This window comes from Anabrus simplex, chromosome 11 (assembly GCF_040414725.1).
Source record: "Anabrus simplex isolate iqAnaSimp1 chromosome 11, ASM4041472v1, whole genome shotgun sequence".
Lineage (NCBI taxonomy): Eukaryota > Metazoa > Arthropoda > Insecta > Orthoptera > Tettigoniidae > Anabrus > Anabrus simplex.
Genome location: NC_090275.1, coordinates 110,337,668 through 110,353,028, shown reverse-complemented (window position 1 = coordinate 110,353,028; position 15,361 = coordinate 110,337,668). Strand labels below are relative to the sequence as shown.

The window sequence follows — 15,361 nt, the reverse complement described above, 5'->3', positions numbered from 1 at the left end:
AATAATGAGATTATTTAAGAGGGACAACTACTGCAGAGTCCAGGTGAGCAGCCATCATTTGAACAGTTTCCAATAAGTAATTATACCTTGGATGCATGGTGGTGGTGGTGGTGGTGATGATAATTTTTTTAAGAGGAAGTACAACTGGGCAACTATCCACTATATAACACTAATCAGTGAGAAAAAAATGGAAGGGATCCGACATTTCAAAAAACGAAGGTATCAGCCACAGAAAGGCAAGAGCCACTAAGGGTGTGAAAATGAAAAACTCCCTAGGCCTCCACACGTAATACCACTGGGGTTGAATAAGAACAAGAGTTGACTGAGAGAGGTCAGATAAGTTAGGTGAAAGTGAAGAGCCCAGCACAAGTAAGGGCCACATGGTCTATCTTGTGTACATTTGTGTACTTGTTGGCAATTTCTTCTGATAGCATTTCTTCAGTTTTGTGTTTATAGGCTTATTCCTTTGTCATATTATGATAAAAAGTATTGTATTGTATTAGAGTACAGCAATTTACACGTGACGGCGTAGACTTAGCGCTATCCGTACGATAGACAGCTCTTGGTAGCAGGTTTCTATATCAAGATGGCTATGACAAGAATGTTGATCGACAAAATGTCTCCCATTGAGGATTGGTGCATAGTTGTACTTCCACTTAAAACAATAATCACCACCACCCAAAATGTCTCCTGCCTGCACTTGCCATTAGTTTCCTTTCAACATAAGTAGTTAAAATTCAAGAATTTTAGAATTTAACTGGTAAAGACATCTGCTGAATTCAATTCTGCGAGTGGTACCACATTCCATGAATTTCAGCTAATTACAGCAGCAGCTGTCATGAGAGGTAAGGAAATTATTGCTTGATTTGTGATAGGTTAACTATACAATTAAAATTAAAGTTTTAAATACCTGAACAAAATTTAATGATAACTGGAAATGAAAGTCAGAGAAGAAGGCAATTCAATCTTATTCATGCATGGTGAAATAGTAGTTTTAGGGAAATGTCAAAAGAATTAATTCTCAAATATCTCCATTTATACTGGCCCTACCAATAAATGCTACATAATCCAAGCTGTAAAAATTAACATTTCCTATCTTATGTACAATACAATTTTAAGCTATAATGAATAAAACAAATACAGTATAAGGATTTTATATTGATTTATTTCCTGCATCCTGCCGCTGATAATATCAATCGAACTGAAGAATTATTTGTAGCAAAGACGGGAGGAATAGTAAATTGTGATCTTACATGCCTCACACATTTTTATCGTAGCAGGAAAGTTACTGTTCCCAGGTTATTCCTGCCAAGCATAAGAATAGTACCCTTCGCAAAATGTGTGAATGTGTGCTGCTTTACATTTTGCCAAGCATTTCATACGATAGCATCACTTTTAATTATAACATTTGACCATACATTCACTCCAGCCTTGAATCAGATTGCTTTTCTCCATTTAATTGAACCACCCACACAGCCAACCCGTCAAAGACAGGTACAATAGTTAGTTAGGTTATGAAAGTAATGGACAGGCTGCTGGATCCCTAGCCTTGGCAATGAACTCTTCACTCTCCTCCAGTTATATGAGGCAAAAGTTACATCAGTTACCTTTGGTACTCATGCTGAGTTTTAAAGTGTATGAACAATGTTAGACAACAAAATTCAATGACATTTTATGCAATCTAGACTACTAAAGTACGAAAAAAAAAAAAAAAAAAAAAAAAAAAAAAAAAAAAAGAGAGAGACCTTTACTGTCTGCAATTTCCTGGGAAGTATCTTTCTAATCACATCAGCTAAGATTTGACTGTTAAAAGGAGTGTATTTCTTTATAATTTTTTATTTAATGTGAGTGTTAGAATGACCTTGATTCACCAAATTCCATACTTCAGGCAATTAGTTTGACAAGCTCGCTACAAGGAAAGGCATTTTAGAGTTATTGCCAGCAGCTGATCAGGCCACTCTTAACATGGAGTACAGATGATGGTTGAAAGTTTCAGTTTTAAGAGGACGTAACACAGAGTACAAATACATTTTGCAACTGCCCCTAACCTGAGAAAAGACAGTGCTTGGTGCATTCTAGTGCCATATCCTACAATAAGAAATATGGGTAAGTGGTTCCACTTTTAATTATAACGTTTGACCATATATTCACTGCAGCCTTGAATCAGACTGCTTTTCTCCATTTAATTTTCGACATTAAATATCCTACAATGCGGGGACAATCACCTAAGGGAATACGTCCACCTGAAGCTGTTGGTCCCCTTAAGCGAAACAGGATTATTTACCAATGCCCAACGCTCTACAGTTGAGACTCTGGCTACACAATTTTCTCCATTACCATAACAGGGTAACTGGCTAAGAAAAGATTAGCGCAGAGAAAGCCACGGTGGAGGACCTTAATTCATAACCCGACCCAGGAGAGAACTAGAAATGGGAACTGGAGGAGTATGTGTAAATCACTCACTGAAAGGTATAAAATGATAAGAGGGATTCAGTTGGGTGGGAATGTAGCAAGCAGTTTGGTCTTTGTGCCAGTGACTCAGTCTTAATGACGGACTGTACTGAAAGTCTGCAATCTATTATCTTGGAGCATGTCCGGTTCCATGGCTAAATGGTTAGCGTGCTGGCCTTTGGTCATAGGGGTCCCGGGTTCAATTCCTGGCAGGGTCGGGAATTTTAACCATAATTGGTTAATTCCCCAGGCACAGGGACTGGGTGTATGTGTCGTCTTCATCATCATCGTCATCACGACACGCAGGTCGCCTAAAGGCATCAAATCAAAAGACCTGCACCTGGTGAGCTAAAGTCCTCGGACACGTCCAGGCACTAAAAGCCATACGCTATTTCATTTCATTTTCATCTTTGAGCATGAAAAGAGTATGGTATGAAAAGTAATATTAGTATTGTGGAGTTGGTTGGTTTAAACTGCAGCAGTTTAAACCAAGTGTTTAAAAAAAAAAAAGACATACCAGTTTTTAATGACTTGTTTCTATTGACTGCTAGAAAGTAAATTATTTCTGTTACAGTTAAATTAAATTGTTCAATACAGTTTTCCTATTAATCTTATGAGTAATGAACCATACCCTGGGAAGTTCCCCTGCAAACGGGTAACAACACTTTTACATCCAAGGCTTGTTTTGGTTTTGAAAGCATCATACTTAATGGTAGTAGAAAAGAAATCTAAGAGGACTGAATGCCAGGTAGGAAATATGAAACTGGAACAGGTGGATGATTTCAAGTACTTAGGATGTGTATGCACCCACAATGGTAGTATACTAAACTAAATTAAATCAAGGTGCATCGAAGCTAATGCAGTGAGCCTGTAGTTGCAATTAACAGTAGTCTATGAGAATGAAGAAAGTTCTCAGACGATCTATCTTTACACTGGTTCGCTTTCAACAGGGTTGGAAGAAAAACCTCAGTTTTTGTTGTTATTTAAATCAGGTTTAATTTCAAACATCTAGTTTATATTCATTTAAAACATTTGTGGCTTCTTATTAACTTTATACCCTCATTATCAAATCAAAGAGAAGTAAATAATAAGTTATACACTTGCTGAAAATAAAGGTTGAGTGATATATTAAATGCTGTATCACAAATTATGGTATTATATCTTGAGAATTCCAGTTATCATTGTACTGATTTCATAGAAAAATGTAGTTTCATCATTATATTGTTGATAAACTAAGCACAAAATAATTAGCAACTATTACACAATCTTAAAAACCTAAATCATTTAAGTCAAGTTCAAAAAGCACTATGAATTTATGATTTATGAATGATTTTAACATCAAAGATTTAGTAATGATATGTATAAACACTTTTCTGTTTAGTACAGGGTTGGTTGGTTCATTTAAACTGCAGTGGTTAAAACCAAGTGTTTAAAAAGGACATATCAGTTTTCAATGACATGTTTCTAATGAGATAAGATTTTCTGTTAGGTAGTCTTGGTAGTCCCCTGCCACACCTGTAAGGCAATAGTGCTTTGGTGAATTTGTGTCATTTCCTACACAAAGGCTTCACCAAACAAATGGGTAATACTCTTCAAAATGCTTGCACAGGCTGTGAAGCAAGGAGCCGGAGCAGTTTATGAAGTTTAGTGGCAGTGTGTTGACATGTTACCTGTTGGGCTTTGGCTTTTGAGTATTTGAACTTCAACAATTCAATAAGACTGTAGAAAATAGAATATTGTTTGGTTTTCGTTTGATGAAGTTAAATCATCAGAATTACTAATTTTTTTTTTTTTTGCTAGTTGCTTTACGTCGCACTGACATCTTACGGCGATGACGGGACAGGAAAGGGCTAGTAGTGGGAAGGAATCGGCCGTGGCCTTAATTAAGGTACAGCCTCCAGCATTTGCCTGGTGTGAAAATGGGAAACTATGGAAAACCATCTTCAGGGCTGCCGACAGTGGGGTTCGAACCTACTATCTCCCAATACTGGATACTGGCTCATCAGAATGAAAAATCATGGGAGCTGATGATAGTGAAAATAATGTATAGTAGGGCCCACGAGAGATGAAGTCTGACAGGTGAGCGGCGAAAGCTGTAACTACGAAGTACGCTGCGTTGTCATAGTTACCTCCATTTGCAGCCTACCACCCTTTCAGACAGGCTGAGTGTTTAATAAAACATGTAGGCCTAGGCCTAACACAATTCATTTACCTTAACCGGTTCCTAAGCTCGTGTTAATAATTCCAGCATTTAAGACAGAACACGACATTATCGATATATATAAAAGATTTCATAATCACTGACAAAATCAACAGTTTCTGACAATAACCTCAACAAATGCACATGTTAATCACAGAATAGAACAACACTACCCACACTGATAGTTTTTTATTATTTAACTCCGATTGTTAACGGTAGCTGTACAATTCAAAGATAATCTACGGTATAATAAACACAATAGGAAGACGATACTTCATCGAGAAAAGAAATCAGTCAGAATATGAATGACAAAAGTGACTGAGAGCAAGCCAACCCACGTGGTGATAGCGTCCTAAAATGTTGCAACTCTGTTATCGTTGCCATAGCAACAGGCCATTTTCGAGCAGCGTTAGTCAACTTTTTCTCGCCGGTGGCGCTAAACGTCAGACTTCAACTCTCGTGGGCCCTACTTTAGGTAACATATTTAATGTCAATTTTTGTACAATTTATAAACGAGAAAACTGAGTGCATTAAAGACCTAGATTTGTAAAGAGAATACCGCTATTATGCTGTATCAATGCTCACCAAGTCATTATTTTATGAGGAATTTCTAGTGAGTTTGGTGACTTTTGCTGATGGACTGACATAGTAGGCCTACAGGGTAATGAGGCATTTTTGAGTCGGGCTCAAGAGTGTGTTAATTTCAAGAGTGGGGGGCATAATAGAAGTGTGCACAATATGCATTAACTCGTGTATATTGGATGTGTCTTCCGGTTCAGTTGCAAGAACAAATAATAATCCAACCCAATCAGGTGCTTTTAGCTGGCAAGAACTAATGTTTACAGTGTATTTTGTCTCCTGGTATGGGCTAGATCAAATTTTTTACTTTCATTAACTTGTCTCGGTCTAATCCTTGACTTTGGCATGGTGATATGAAAGTGACAAACGTACGAGCGATGCTAGTAATGCCAATCCTTATACAGCAAGTCCCTGTTACGAAGGGTGTGAAAATGCCACTCAGTGAGATGGTTGGCACATGCATTTCAGTGGGCTTGGCAGACTGATATGTAACAGCAACTTCTGGCTTGGTGAGGAAAACAACCAGGAAACTACCTCACTCCTCATTTCCCTAGTGCCTCTTCAGTGATGCCTATGCCATCTATCACAGCTGATGGTGCAGCTGTTGTACATCAAAGCAGCCTGTAGGCTGAATACCTAGCATGCTATCCAACCAGACGTTATTAACATGGTCTTGATTTTTTTTTCAGACACTATTTCAACCACATTTCTGATAGGCAAAATTGTCCTAATACATTCATATATGCTTTTGTCACTCTCACTACCAGTACTGCAGCATTTTCCTCTAGTAAAATAAATGAAAATGAATCAGAATACTCAGAATAGTAAGAAAAAAGGACAAAGCTGCAACATCACTGGATTCATAAGAGGTTACATCAAAACTAAGGATGAAGTCTTTGGATGAGCAACTACCTTGTTTAATATTTGCAAAAAAAATAATTGCTTTTCATAGTGTTAAACATCCTCAGTTTGTGCAACTTATGCAACAACTTTGCCCTAATTACACCACTCCAGACAGACAGGAAATGAGTGGGGCTTTATTGGAAACTATTTACGAAGAGGAAAATGAAATTTGTACCCATATTCTGGAAAATAACTCATATTTTCAATTATAGTACAGGTACGTCTAATTGCACCATATGGTGCTGAATGTCGTCTGTCCAACAAAAACAGTGAACACAAATTTCACATGCAGATGCGAATGCTCCGCTGGTTGATGGCCATCTCCTTAATCCACCACATCAGGAATGACAATGGGCATCATGCTAATTATGGAGAAAATGCAGGAAGGGCACCTCCACTGGCACGGCCATGTTCTACATGTAGCACCTGGCACAGTTGCCAACCTTGCCTTCCACCTTGACACCAATGGTGTACGCCCACCTAGACATGCAAAAAAGCGCTGGCTAGGAGCAATAAAAGAGGATGTGAAGACTGCTGGCTTCAGGCCTAACGTCCGCGACCGTGCAGAATGGCATTTACGGACACAAAGAGCAGACCCTGCACTTGCAGAGCAATCCAATTACGACCTATGGCTCAGCCAAACATATACGTCACCATCTTAAGCACATCATTTCATGTGAACATCTGCTGGAGGTATAAGGCATCTGTTGAAATAAGCCTTATAAGATAAATACTGTTGCTGACTGCAACAGACTTGTATCAGCTAAGTCTGTCAAGATCGTATTTTGCAAACACAATAGTTCATACAGCAAATTTTTAAACAATTTTAAGTGTACATGTGTATGTGTGTTTTTAACATAGGACTGATTAATCTTTGAATATTTGTTTGTTGCAAAATTAGTTATGTCATACTTGACTTAAACTTAACAAGTAGACTTTAAAATGGACAAATTCTAGTAGTTAAGACTGAGTAAATGACATTTTTATTCTGTAAATTTATATAATAGTCCATAGCTTTTAAAGTGTTCATTTTAAGCATACAGGTTATATTCCTACTACCATACATAAATCATCAATTTTAGTTATAATGGCCGACGATGGCCCCTTAAAGGGTCGAAACCCGTTCCATGATGTATGCAAAGTAAATATAACTTACATCAAATATTAATTTGTACTGAATAGGTTGACATTCCTTTAATTCTTATAATTGTAAAAGAAGTAATTAAAGTTCTAGCAGTAAGTAGAATTACATGTCATTAAAAAACAACATGGTTTATTTAAAAATACTTAGTTTAAACCATTGCAGTCTAAACAGCCAACCACGGTTTAACTTATATGCTAACTTTGATGTCGCTATAGCAGCAAAAGTTGGTTAGATTCAAGATATCCAGATATCTAATCACGAGTTAGAAGTTTTTTTTTTTTTTTTTTTTTTTTTTTTTTGCAACTTGTATTACATTGCACTGACACAGATAGGTCTTATGGTGACGATGGGATAGGGAAGGCCTAGGAGTGGGAAGGAATCAGCCATGGCCTTAATTAAGAAACAGCCCCAGCATTCGCCTAGTGTGAAAAAGAAAATGAGTTAGAAGTAACAGATATGATAGTGAGAATAATTGCTGCTACAAACAATGGCAGGGGGTACTCAAAATGAAGAGAGAAAGGCAAAGTTAGGAAGGGACTGGATGGAGAAATCCATATGCATTAACCAGCTTTGGTGGTGGGGCATGTGAAGTGGAGGATAGGTTAATGAGGAGAATAATGCACTCGACTACGGAGGGTAGGAAAAGTAGAGGAAGACCAAGGCGAGAATACACTAATGTTCTTAACAATTTAAAGATATAGAGTTCGAAACTAAACAAGCCCACAGTACTAGTTACAAATAGAGGATTGTGGAAATGCTCATTTTTAATTCACACAAGCTTTCAGACTAAATGGTGAACGGCAAAATGGTCTGTAATGAAGATGTATTTAGGCCTACTGTATGTGAGAATTAAAATCATATTTCAGTTATTACTTTAAGATAACCACAATAGGCTACTGGCAATTTCTACAATTTTGAGAGGCAATTGTTTTCAAATGGTGTAGCTGTTTTTGAAATTCATGTTCCAATCAGTAAGTAGAAATGTTAAAAATATTATGCCAAAAATAATTATAAAATTGAGCAAATTTCTTTAGAGAGAAGTGACTTCTTCTACCGGTATTCTTTTCTGCCGTAAATTTGCAAAAGGGTCCCCTGTACCAACGTGCGACTATAGTTTAGTCAGTTGGATTCCAACTTGACGTTTAAGTGCCGCGCGAGAGCTACCAGGCTGTTACTAAAGAGAGAAACCACTTTAATCTATCACAGCTATTCATATCAATAAAGCGTTTTATCGTATGGGGTACCGTAATTAGTTACGTATTAATTAGCCTACACTTAAAAAATTTCTGTACGAGCTGTTTCTACTCACTTGTGGAAAGTAATTCCGGAACCCTTTCGATAGCGATTTCTACAATTAGAAGCTGCACAGGAGGTCACCATTATAACGGTTTAAAAAAGCGGACGTATCACATGTTATTCTTCGTTCTTGCATCTCATCCTCACTATCATACTTCCTTTACTACAAGCGTTTGGCTACATTGTGACTTAACACACAAAGCAAACGATACGCAATACTTAGCGTGAATTTCACACAGTAATTCAAAATATGTTAAACCATGCAAAGGTAAGGTTAAATCCGCCTACAACATGGCGGACCGGGGCGAGTGAAGCATCTGCGAGCTCTGCCGAATGTCGTTATATACTACGAAAGTCGTTTAATATCTAAGAATTCTCAGTAGTGATGGGCTAGCGACGGAATCGAGTAGAATCGAGTAATGTGCTCTTAGAATCGGTATTACTCGACTCCAGACTCGAGTCCAAGCATACTGGTGTCGCTATCTGTGGACATGCCTTAGAACTAAAATCTACTTACTGGAGTGCACGGCATTCAGGGTCACCCACAGAATATTTTTGTGGTGTGGAGTGCAATATGTTTGCTGCTGATGATTGATGTTGTTCAGTCATCGGTCGTCAATAATTCGATTGTTATGATTATTATTATCATCATCGTAGGCACTAAAGGTTGTGACTTACTAACAAACTGTCAGCTGTTTAGCTAGAACAGAATGACGTTCTGTCCGCTGATTTGCTGCGTGAACGTACGTCATATTCTGGACGCCTCTTCTTAATACCCGACATTATATCTGCCGAAAGTAAGATGTACATATAAACTGCTGTAATTCACCTGTTCCCCCGGACGATTGTAGGCTTTGGCACGGTTGGCAATAGGCTATGGTTACAATAAAACTGTCATACTACCGATCATATTAGCACATCTACGCTCGTGTATATGCATAATGGCTACATGAGATATAATTTACCAGTAGCGAAGCAATACAATGTGTGCAGAAATACCGTCTATAGTCTACAAATAGCACATGTTACCGGGCGAGTTGGCCGTGCGCGTAGAGGCGCGCGGCTGTGAGCTTGCATCCGGGAGATAGTAGGTTCGAATCCCACTATCGGCAGCCCTGAAAATTTTTTTCCGTGGTTTCCCATTTTCACACCAGGCAAATGCTGGGGCTGTACCTTAATTAAGGCCACGGCCGCTTCCTTCCAACTCCTAGGCCTTTCCTATCCCATCGTCACCATAAGACCTATCTGTGTCGGTGCGACGTAAACCCCTAGCAAAAAAAAAAAAATAGCACATGTTTAAAATACACTGATTACAACATACATACCGTGACAGGGATTTGAAATAATAATAATAATAATAATAATAATAATAATAATAATAATAATAATAATAATGTTATAACTTTTAAGTCCAAGTACGTACATTTGTATGGTTTTCGGGGATGCCGAGGTACCGCATTTAGTTCCCCGAGAGATTTTTTACGTCCCAATAATTCTACCGACACTAGGTTGACGTATTTGAGCACCTTCAAATACTACCGGAATAAACCAGTATCGAACCGGCCAAGTTGGGCTATGAAGGCCAGATAAGTTATATTATCAATATTAGAATAGATGGCATATTCAGTGAAGTGTGTGCGAGACGCCGTAAACGGATATTTTCATATCTTATTATGCGTTTTAAGTGACATTATTATCGTTCTCAAGTAATTATCAAATTTAGGTTATTCCTTTTCCGCATTCATTCAGTTTTTTCATATCGTACCGCGCTGTCGCAATCCCATAAACCCTCAGCGACCGCTTGTACGCATGCTTCATCCATCTACGAGCCGGCGAGTGAGCGAACGTGTGACGTCATGCTATCATCGAGCCTTCGCAAGCGAAGCGAGTCCGAGCCTGGACTCGAAAGAATCGAGTACCGCGATTCCAGGCATCACTCGCGCACATCACTAATTCTCAGTATTTCGACAGATGATACGGTGTGAGGACGGAGAGCTGAGTTGTATTGTCAAATCGAATCAGCTTTATTTATACGTGTCCAAAACACTAATAGTTCTATATATTGTATTATTGTTTACTACACTTTTCCTATCCTGTGTATAGCAGCCTGAATTGCACAGTTGTCCTCAACGCTGATTCGACGGCTACCGCTATTGTTTCCACAAGTCGAATATAATTGAATTTATGTATTGCTCCAACGCACAAAAGCGACCAAATAATAATAATAATAATAATAATAATAATAATAATAATAATAATAATAATAATAATATCAAAGCTGTTAATTTTCAACCCAGACAGCCGAGGTTCTAATGCAAGTGGACTGTAGAGAGGAATTTTCATTTCAAAAACCACATTGCGTCGGAAATAATCTATCTGGCCACGGGGAAAAAAAAAGTGAACCAGCAATTACTGGAATAGCAAAAGAAAATGCATTTTAGTAAAATAATGCACCATAGCTCTGAGGAACTGGTGGTAACCGGAGAGCGATGGGAAAGAAAGCCTGCTTCTCCCGGGCTGAATATCTCAGATGGTAGACCACTGGCCTTCTGAGTTCAAACTGGTGGTATTTAATTTGAAGGTGTTCAAACAGCCAGTCTCGTCTCTCGTGTCGTTAGAATTACTGGCACGTTAAAGAACTAATGTGGGAAACAATTTCGGCACCGCGTAGTCTCCGAAAACCAGTTACTGGGACGTAAAATAAATAATATTGACGGAAGGAATAGCATCGTGGTTACACAGTGAGGAGTTGTTACATATTCTTATTCTCCCGAACTAGCATGCCTTGTTGCCCTTAGAATGGGGGAGCTATGTGACAGAATAGGTAATCGGGAAGTTGGCGAAGGTCTAATCGTTCCTGAAGCAAGACCGATCTTGTAAACGTAGTTTTGTACAGAATTCAAGCTTCGAATTTATTTTCTCTAGTAGCAACACCATCGACTTGAACATTTTTGGCTTCTTAGCTGGAAGTTTTATTTTATCCTTATGGTCTGATTTATACCGAATGTACTGTATTTCATCTTAGAACAAGTTAATATCCATGGGGAAAGTGCTATATAATTAAAAAAAAAATGAAATAGATGAACCCCTTCCATCAAAATTAACAAGCCATCACTGTGAAACACAAAATCTAGCATGTGTTGGAGTTAGTTAAGGATATTGGGATCAAGCAAATTATGCTTCAGGCAAGGAAGAAGTGTTAGGGATTTCCTAAGAATGCTTTCAGAGCATTATTGCAGGAGGAATTCTCAAAATTATGTAATAAATTTATTGCATTGGTGTTTAGACATATGCATAGCCTATACCATATAATAATTTTCTTACGAAAAAAAAACTAGAATATGACTGATGCAGTATTCGAACCTCCTGCCTTTCAATTTTCATGTGACTGCGATGACCATTACACTACCAGTCTATATGTTCAGTATAGTGAAATTTAGAGTATATGAAACACTATGGACCCTTCAGTTTGAACACATTCAATATTTGACCAATTTATTAATAGACTATAAAAAGCATAACTATAAAAAATTAATCTCTACAGAGATGTGAAGTCATGCTTTTTAATATTTATGCTCATTATCAGTCTTATGTCAATTATCTTGCTGAGTAATTTGTTCAGCATATAACATTCTCCTTGAGATACCAACATCTTCTGGAGGAAAGTTTTGATACTGCTACCTTTTTTAAGGACTGGCATGAGAGATTTCTCTTGCTGTTGATGTAGATTTCAATCAACCTATAAGTTCGATAGAAGCTATAAGCTGCTTAGCACCATTATTACCATTCGTTAGAACATGCCTTAATAATAATTCTAAGTAGGTAATGGAAAGGATTTAGCACACCCTTGATTTAGTAAATTAGGGTTTGAGCTTGTTATTTGGAAATGATCTGAGCATAGGCCTACATGGTAGTTTTTATTCAAAAGTTAGAGATCAAATTTCTTAAATCCTGTGTCCAAGCCCTTCCTTTTACATATATGTATATATACCCATTGCTGGCACCTACAAATTAACAGAACATTATTATCAGTTAGGCCTAAGTAATTATGACTGGTGAAAAATGGTAAATATAACAATCTACAGGATGGGTTTAAAGCAATTCTGGAGGAATTTGAAAACCTTTAAAAGTGGCATGTAATGGTTAAGACCCACTATATCATAACTAGTGCTAGTATTTACATGTAAATACACTTGCAAAGATAATATTTTTTTTAGTTACAGTATTTTTATTAATTACATTATTTGTGATACAAGTTATACAAATATATTAATCTTCTTCTTGGCTGAAGGCTGGTCACAATCACAGCAAAGTCTGTACGATGTTCGGTTGTCCTCATCAGTCTACTAGAATCTAGTCCTAGACCGCGACCTCTACGTCTATCAATTTTACCCTGCATGATCAATTTAAAGGTTGTACTTTTCATTCCTAATAATATGCCCAAAAAAGTCTTTCTTTGCTGATGACCTAGATGTTAGGCCCCTTTAAACAACAAGTATCATCATCATCATCATCATCTCTTGACTGTACACATCATTTGTTCCCTCCTCATGCGTCTGAGTACAGCAGCATTGGAGACGTGGTCAGTCCATGAGATCTGAAACATCCTACGGAACATCCACATCTCGAAGGCATTTATTCTCTTAATGGTGTTGCATTTCAGAGTCCATGTTTCAGCGATGTACAGAAGCACTGAATATACATGGCACCTGACGAAATTGTGACATGTCTCAAAGCTGAGGCATCTGTCACACAGTAGATTCCTCATTTTCAGAAAGCTAGTATGAGCCATGGCTATTCATACATGGATCTCTTAAATCCAGGTCCAAGTTCTCAGTAATTCAGCTAGCACATATTCCATACTTAGGAGTTTTAATGGAATATTCATACATATCTCTCTTCCTCTGTACTAAATTCAATGAACTTAGGTAGTGGCTCAAAACCGAGACCATCATGTAGGTTATATTTTATCACTACAGATAAAATCTTACAAGGTCATTTTTAATTCTTTACTATAGGCTACATTTATTCCCTTTACAAAACGTAAAGAATTTCACCTTGTTTTCTTGACACGTCAAAAGCTCAAAAACCATATTATCATGTTTAATAATGTTATTTTGCTTTTTGTCCCCACTAACTACAGCAGCTCCCTCAGCCCACCTTACGTCGCGCACGGCCGCCCTGCTTTAAGCGTGTATACAATCTTATATGAAATCTTACTTTATAAAAGACGCTGGAAGTGTCATCCTTCATAAAGATGGACTTCATAAACACCATTAGGATTTTCTACACACCAATAGCAAGAGTTACGACTGTTCACACGACCATTAAGATGAACCCAGGCCTCATCCGAAAAGAACTTAAGCTGTGGATTGAATCATTCGATGATAATAATGAATGTTGTTTAAAGAGGCCTAACATCTAAGGTCATCGATCAAAACGATTATTCAATGATGCAAGATACCACTCTCAATATCTCACTCTTGTGGCTGGATTAGCAGGTTTTAAACAAAGGACCATTGTAAAGCTGTATGGTTTGATATGTACCAGCTTTGTAGCTCTGTGTGCAGAAGAAACCGAAACCCCTACTTATTGTGCTAATTTTGGGAGTGATTTATTCGGAGACCGTTCAAGAATCGCACCAATGTCATCTAGCTCTTCCTCTGTTAAAACTGTTCGCGTGCGCGCAATTTTTTATTGAGCACGGAGCCAATAGTTTAAAATTTATTTACAATTACATGAATCTGTGCCCATGAAGGTGGCACTTCAACAAAAAATTGCTGAACAAATGCACCGTCTACCCATCGAGCTGACTCACATTTAAAACAACTTTTACATACAAAAATACGGTGTTGCAATTATAACTGTCTCACCATTTTAACAGCTGCAATTCAGTTTGGCTATTGATGCTAAGTCGAACACGTGCATGCTCCTTGTAAGGTCGAGAACTAGGTTTCTTGAAATAATAACTGATTTTTATGGGCCTTGTTGACGTATACCAGACTACCATTGGTGCACTTTCTGACTCAAACGTAAAATACCTAGATCAAGTTGGTCTTAAAGTTGAAAAATGTGTTTTGTTTGGAGAGTTTGTGTGGGGAGAGTTATAATCTTTTTACCTTTCTTCGTGCAAAAATCTACAACCTGCAGTTATTTATGTGTTCATGCCGTCCATTAACTTTATATTTCTCAAAAGCTGTTAATGAAGTGCCTTGAATATTTAATTAAGGAGACAAAGTTGGTTATCCTGTAGCCAGCTAAGGCATGACCTTTTGAAAGCAATATATAACAGTATTAACCCATTTTCAGATTACAGCAAGTAGCCTACAGAAATCACATATGTCCTGCATATTAAATGAAATGCACAGCTACAAAACAATCTCCTGCTTTTAGTGTTCCTGAAGCCAATAACAAAGGAGTTTAATATAACTAATTTAAGACTCTAAGCTGAAAATGCTGAAGCAGTAAAAGTGTTAGAGATCTACATATTGACACCTAAGACTGAAAACCTTGTTAAATCAGATGTTTTCTGAAATCAAGATATTTGGACCAAGGTAAGGTAAGGGTAATCCTGCCCGAAGGCAGGTCCGAACCTCCGCAGAGGTGTTCCTGAGCCGGAGTTTACATGCGGTAGGGTGGCCAGTTCCTTTCCGCTCCTCCATTCCCTTACCCCCCACCAACAGCGCGTGGCAACCCATCCAACATCCTGACCACGCCCAATGTTGCTTAACTTCGGAGATCTCACGGGATCCGGTGTTTCAACACGGCTACGGCCGTTGGCATTTGGA

At 37.9% G+C, this 15,361-nt stretch overlaps 1 protein-coding gene across 4 annotated transcripts in view; it reads right to left on the bottom strand.

Annotated features, from left to right (window-relative positions):
• Window positions 1–15,361, bottom strand: part of LOC136883477 (peroxynitrite isomerase THAP4) — a 162,256-nt gene that overhangs the window by 139,361 nt on the left and 7,534 nt on the right. For 2 of the 4 annotated variants that reach the window (XM_068229729.1, XM_068229725.1), the window contains exon 1: window positions 8,587–8,872. The exons of the other annotated variants lie outside the window; for them this stretch is intronic. In XM_068229729.1, coding sequence (XP_068085830.1) covers window positions 8,587–8,657 — 71 coding nt within the window. In that variant the 5' untranslated portion in view covers window positions 8,658–8,872. Of the gene's footprint in view, window positions 1–8,586; window positions 8,873–15,361 lie in introns of those variants that run through there. 4 annotated transcript variants of the gene reach the window in all.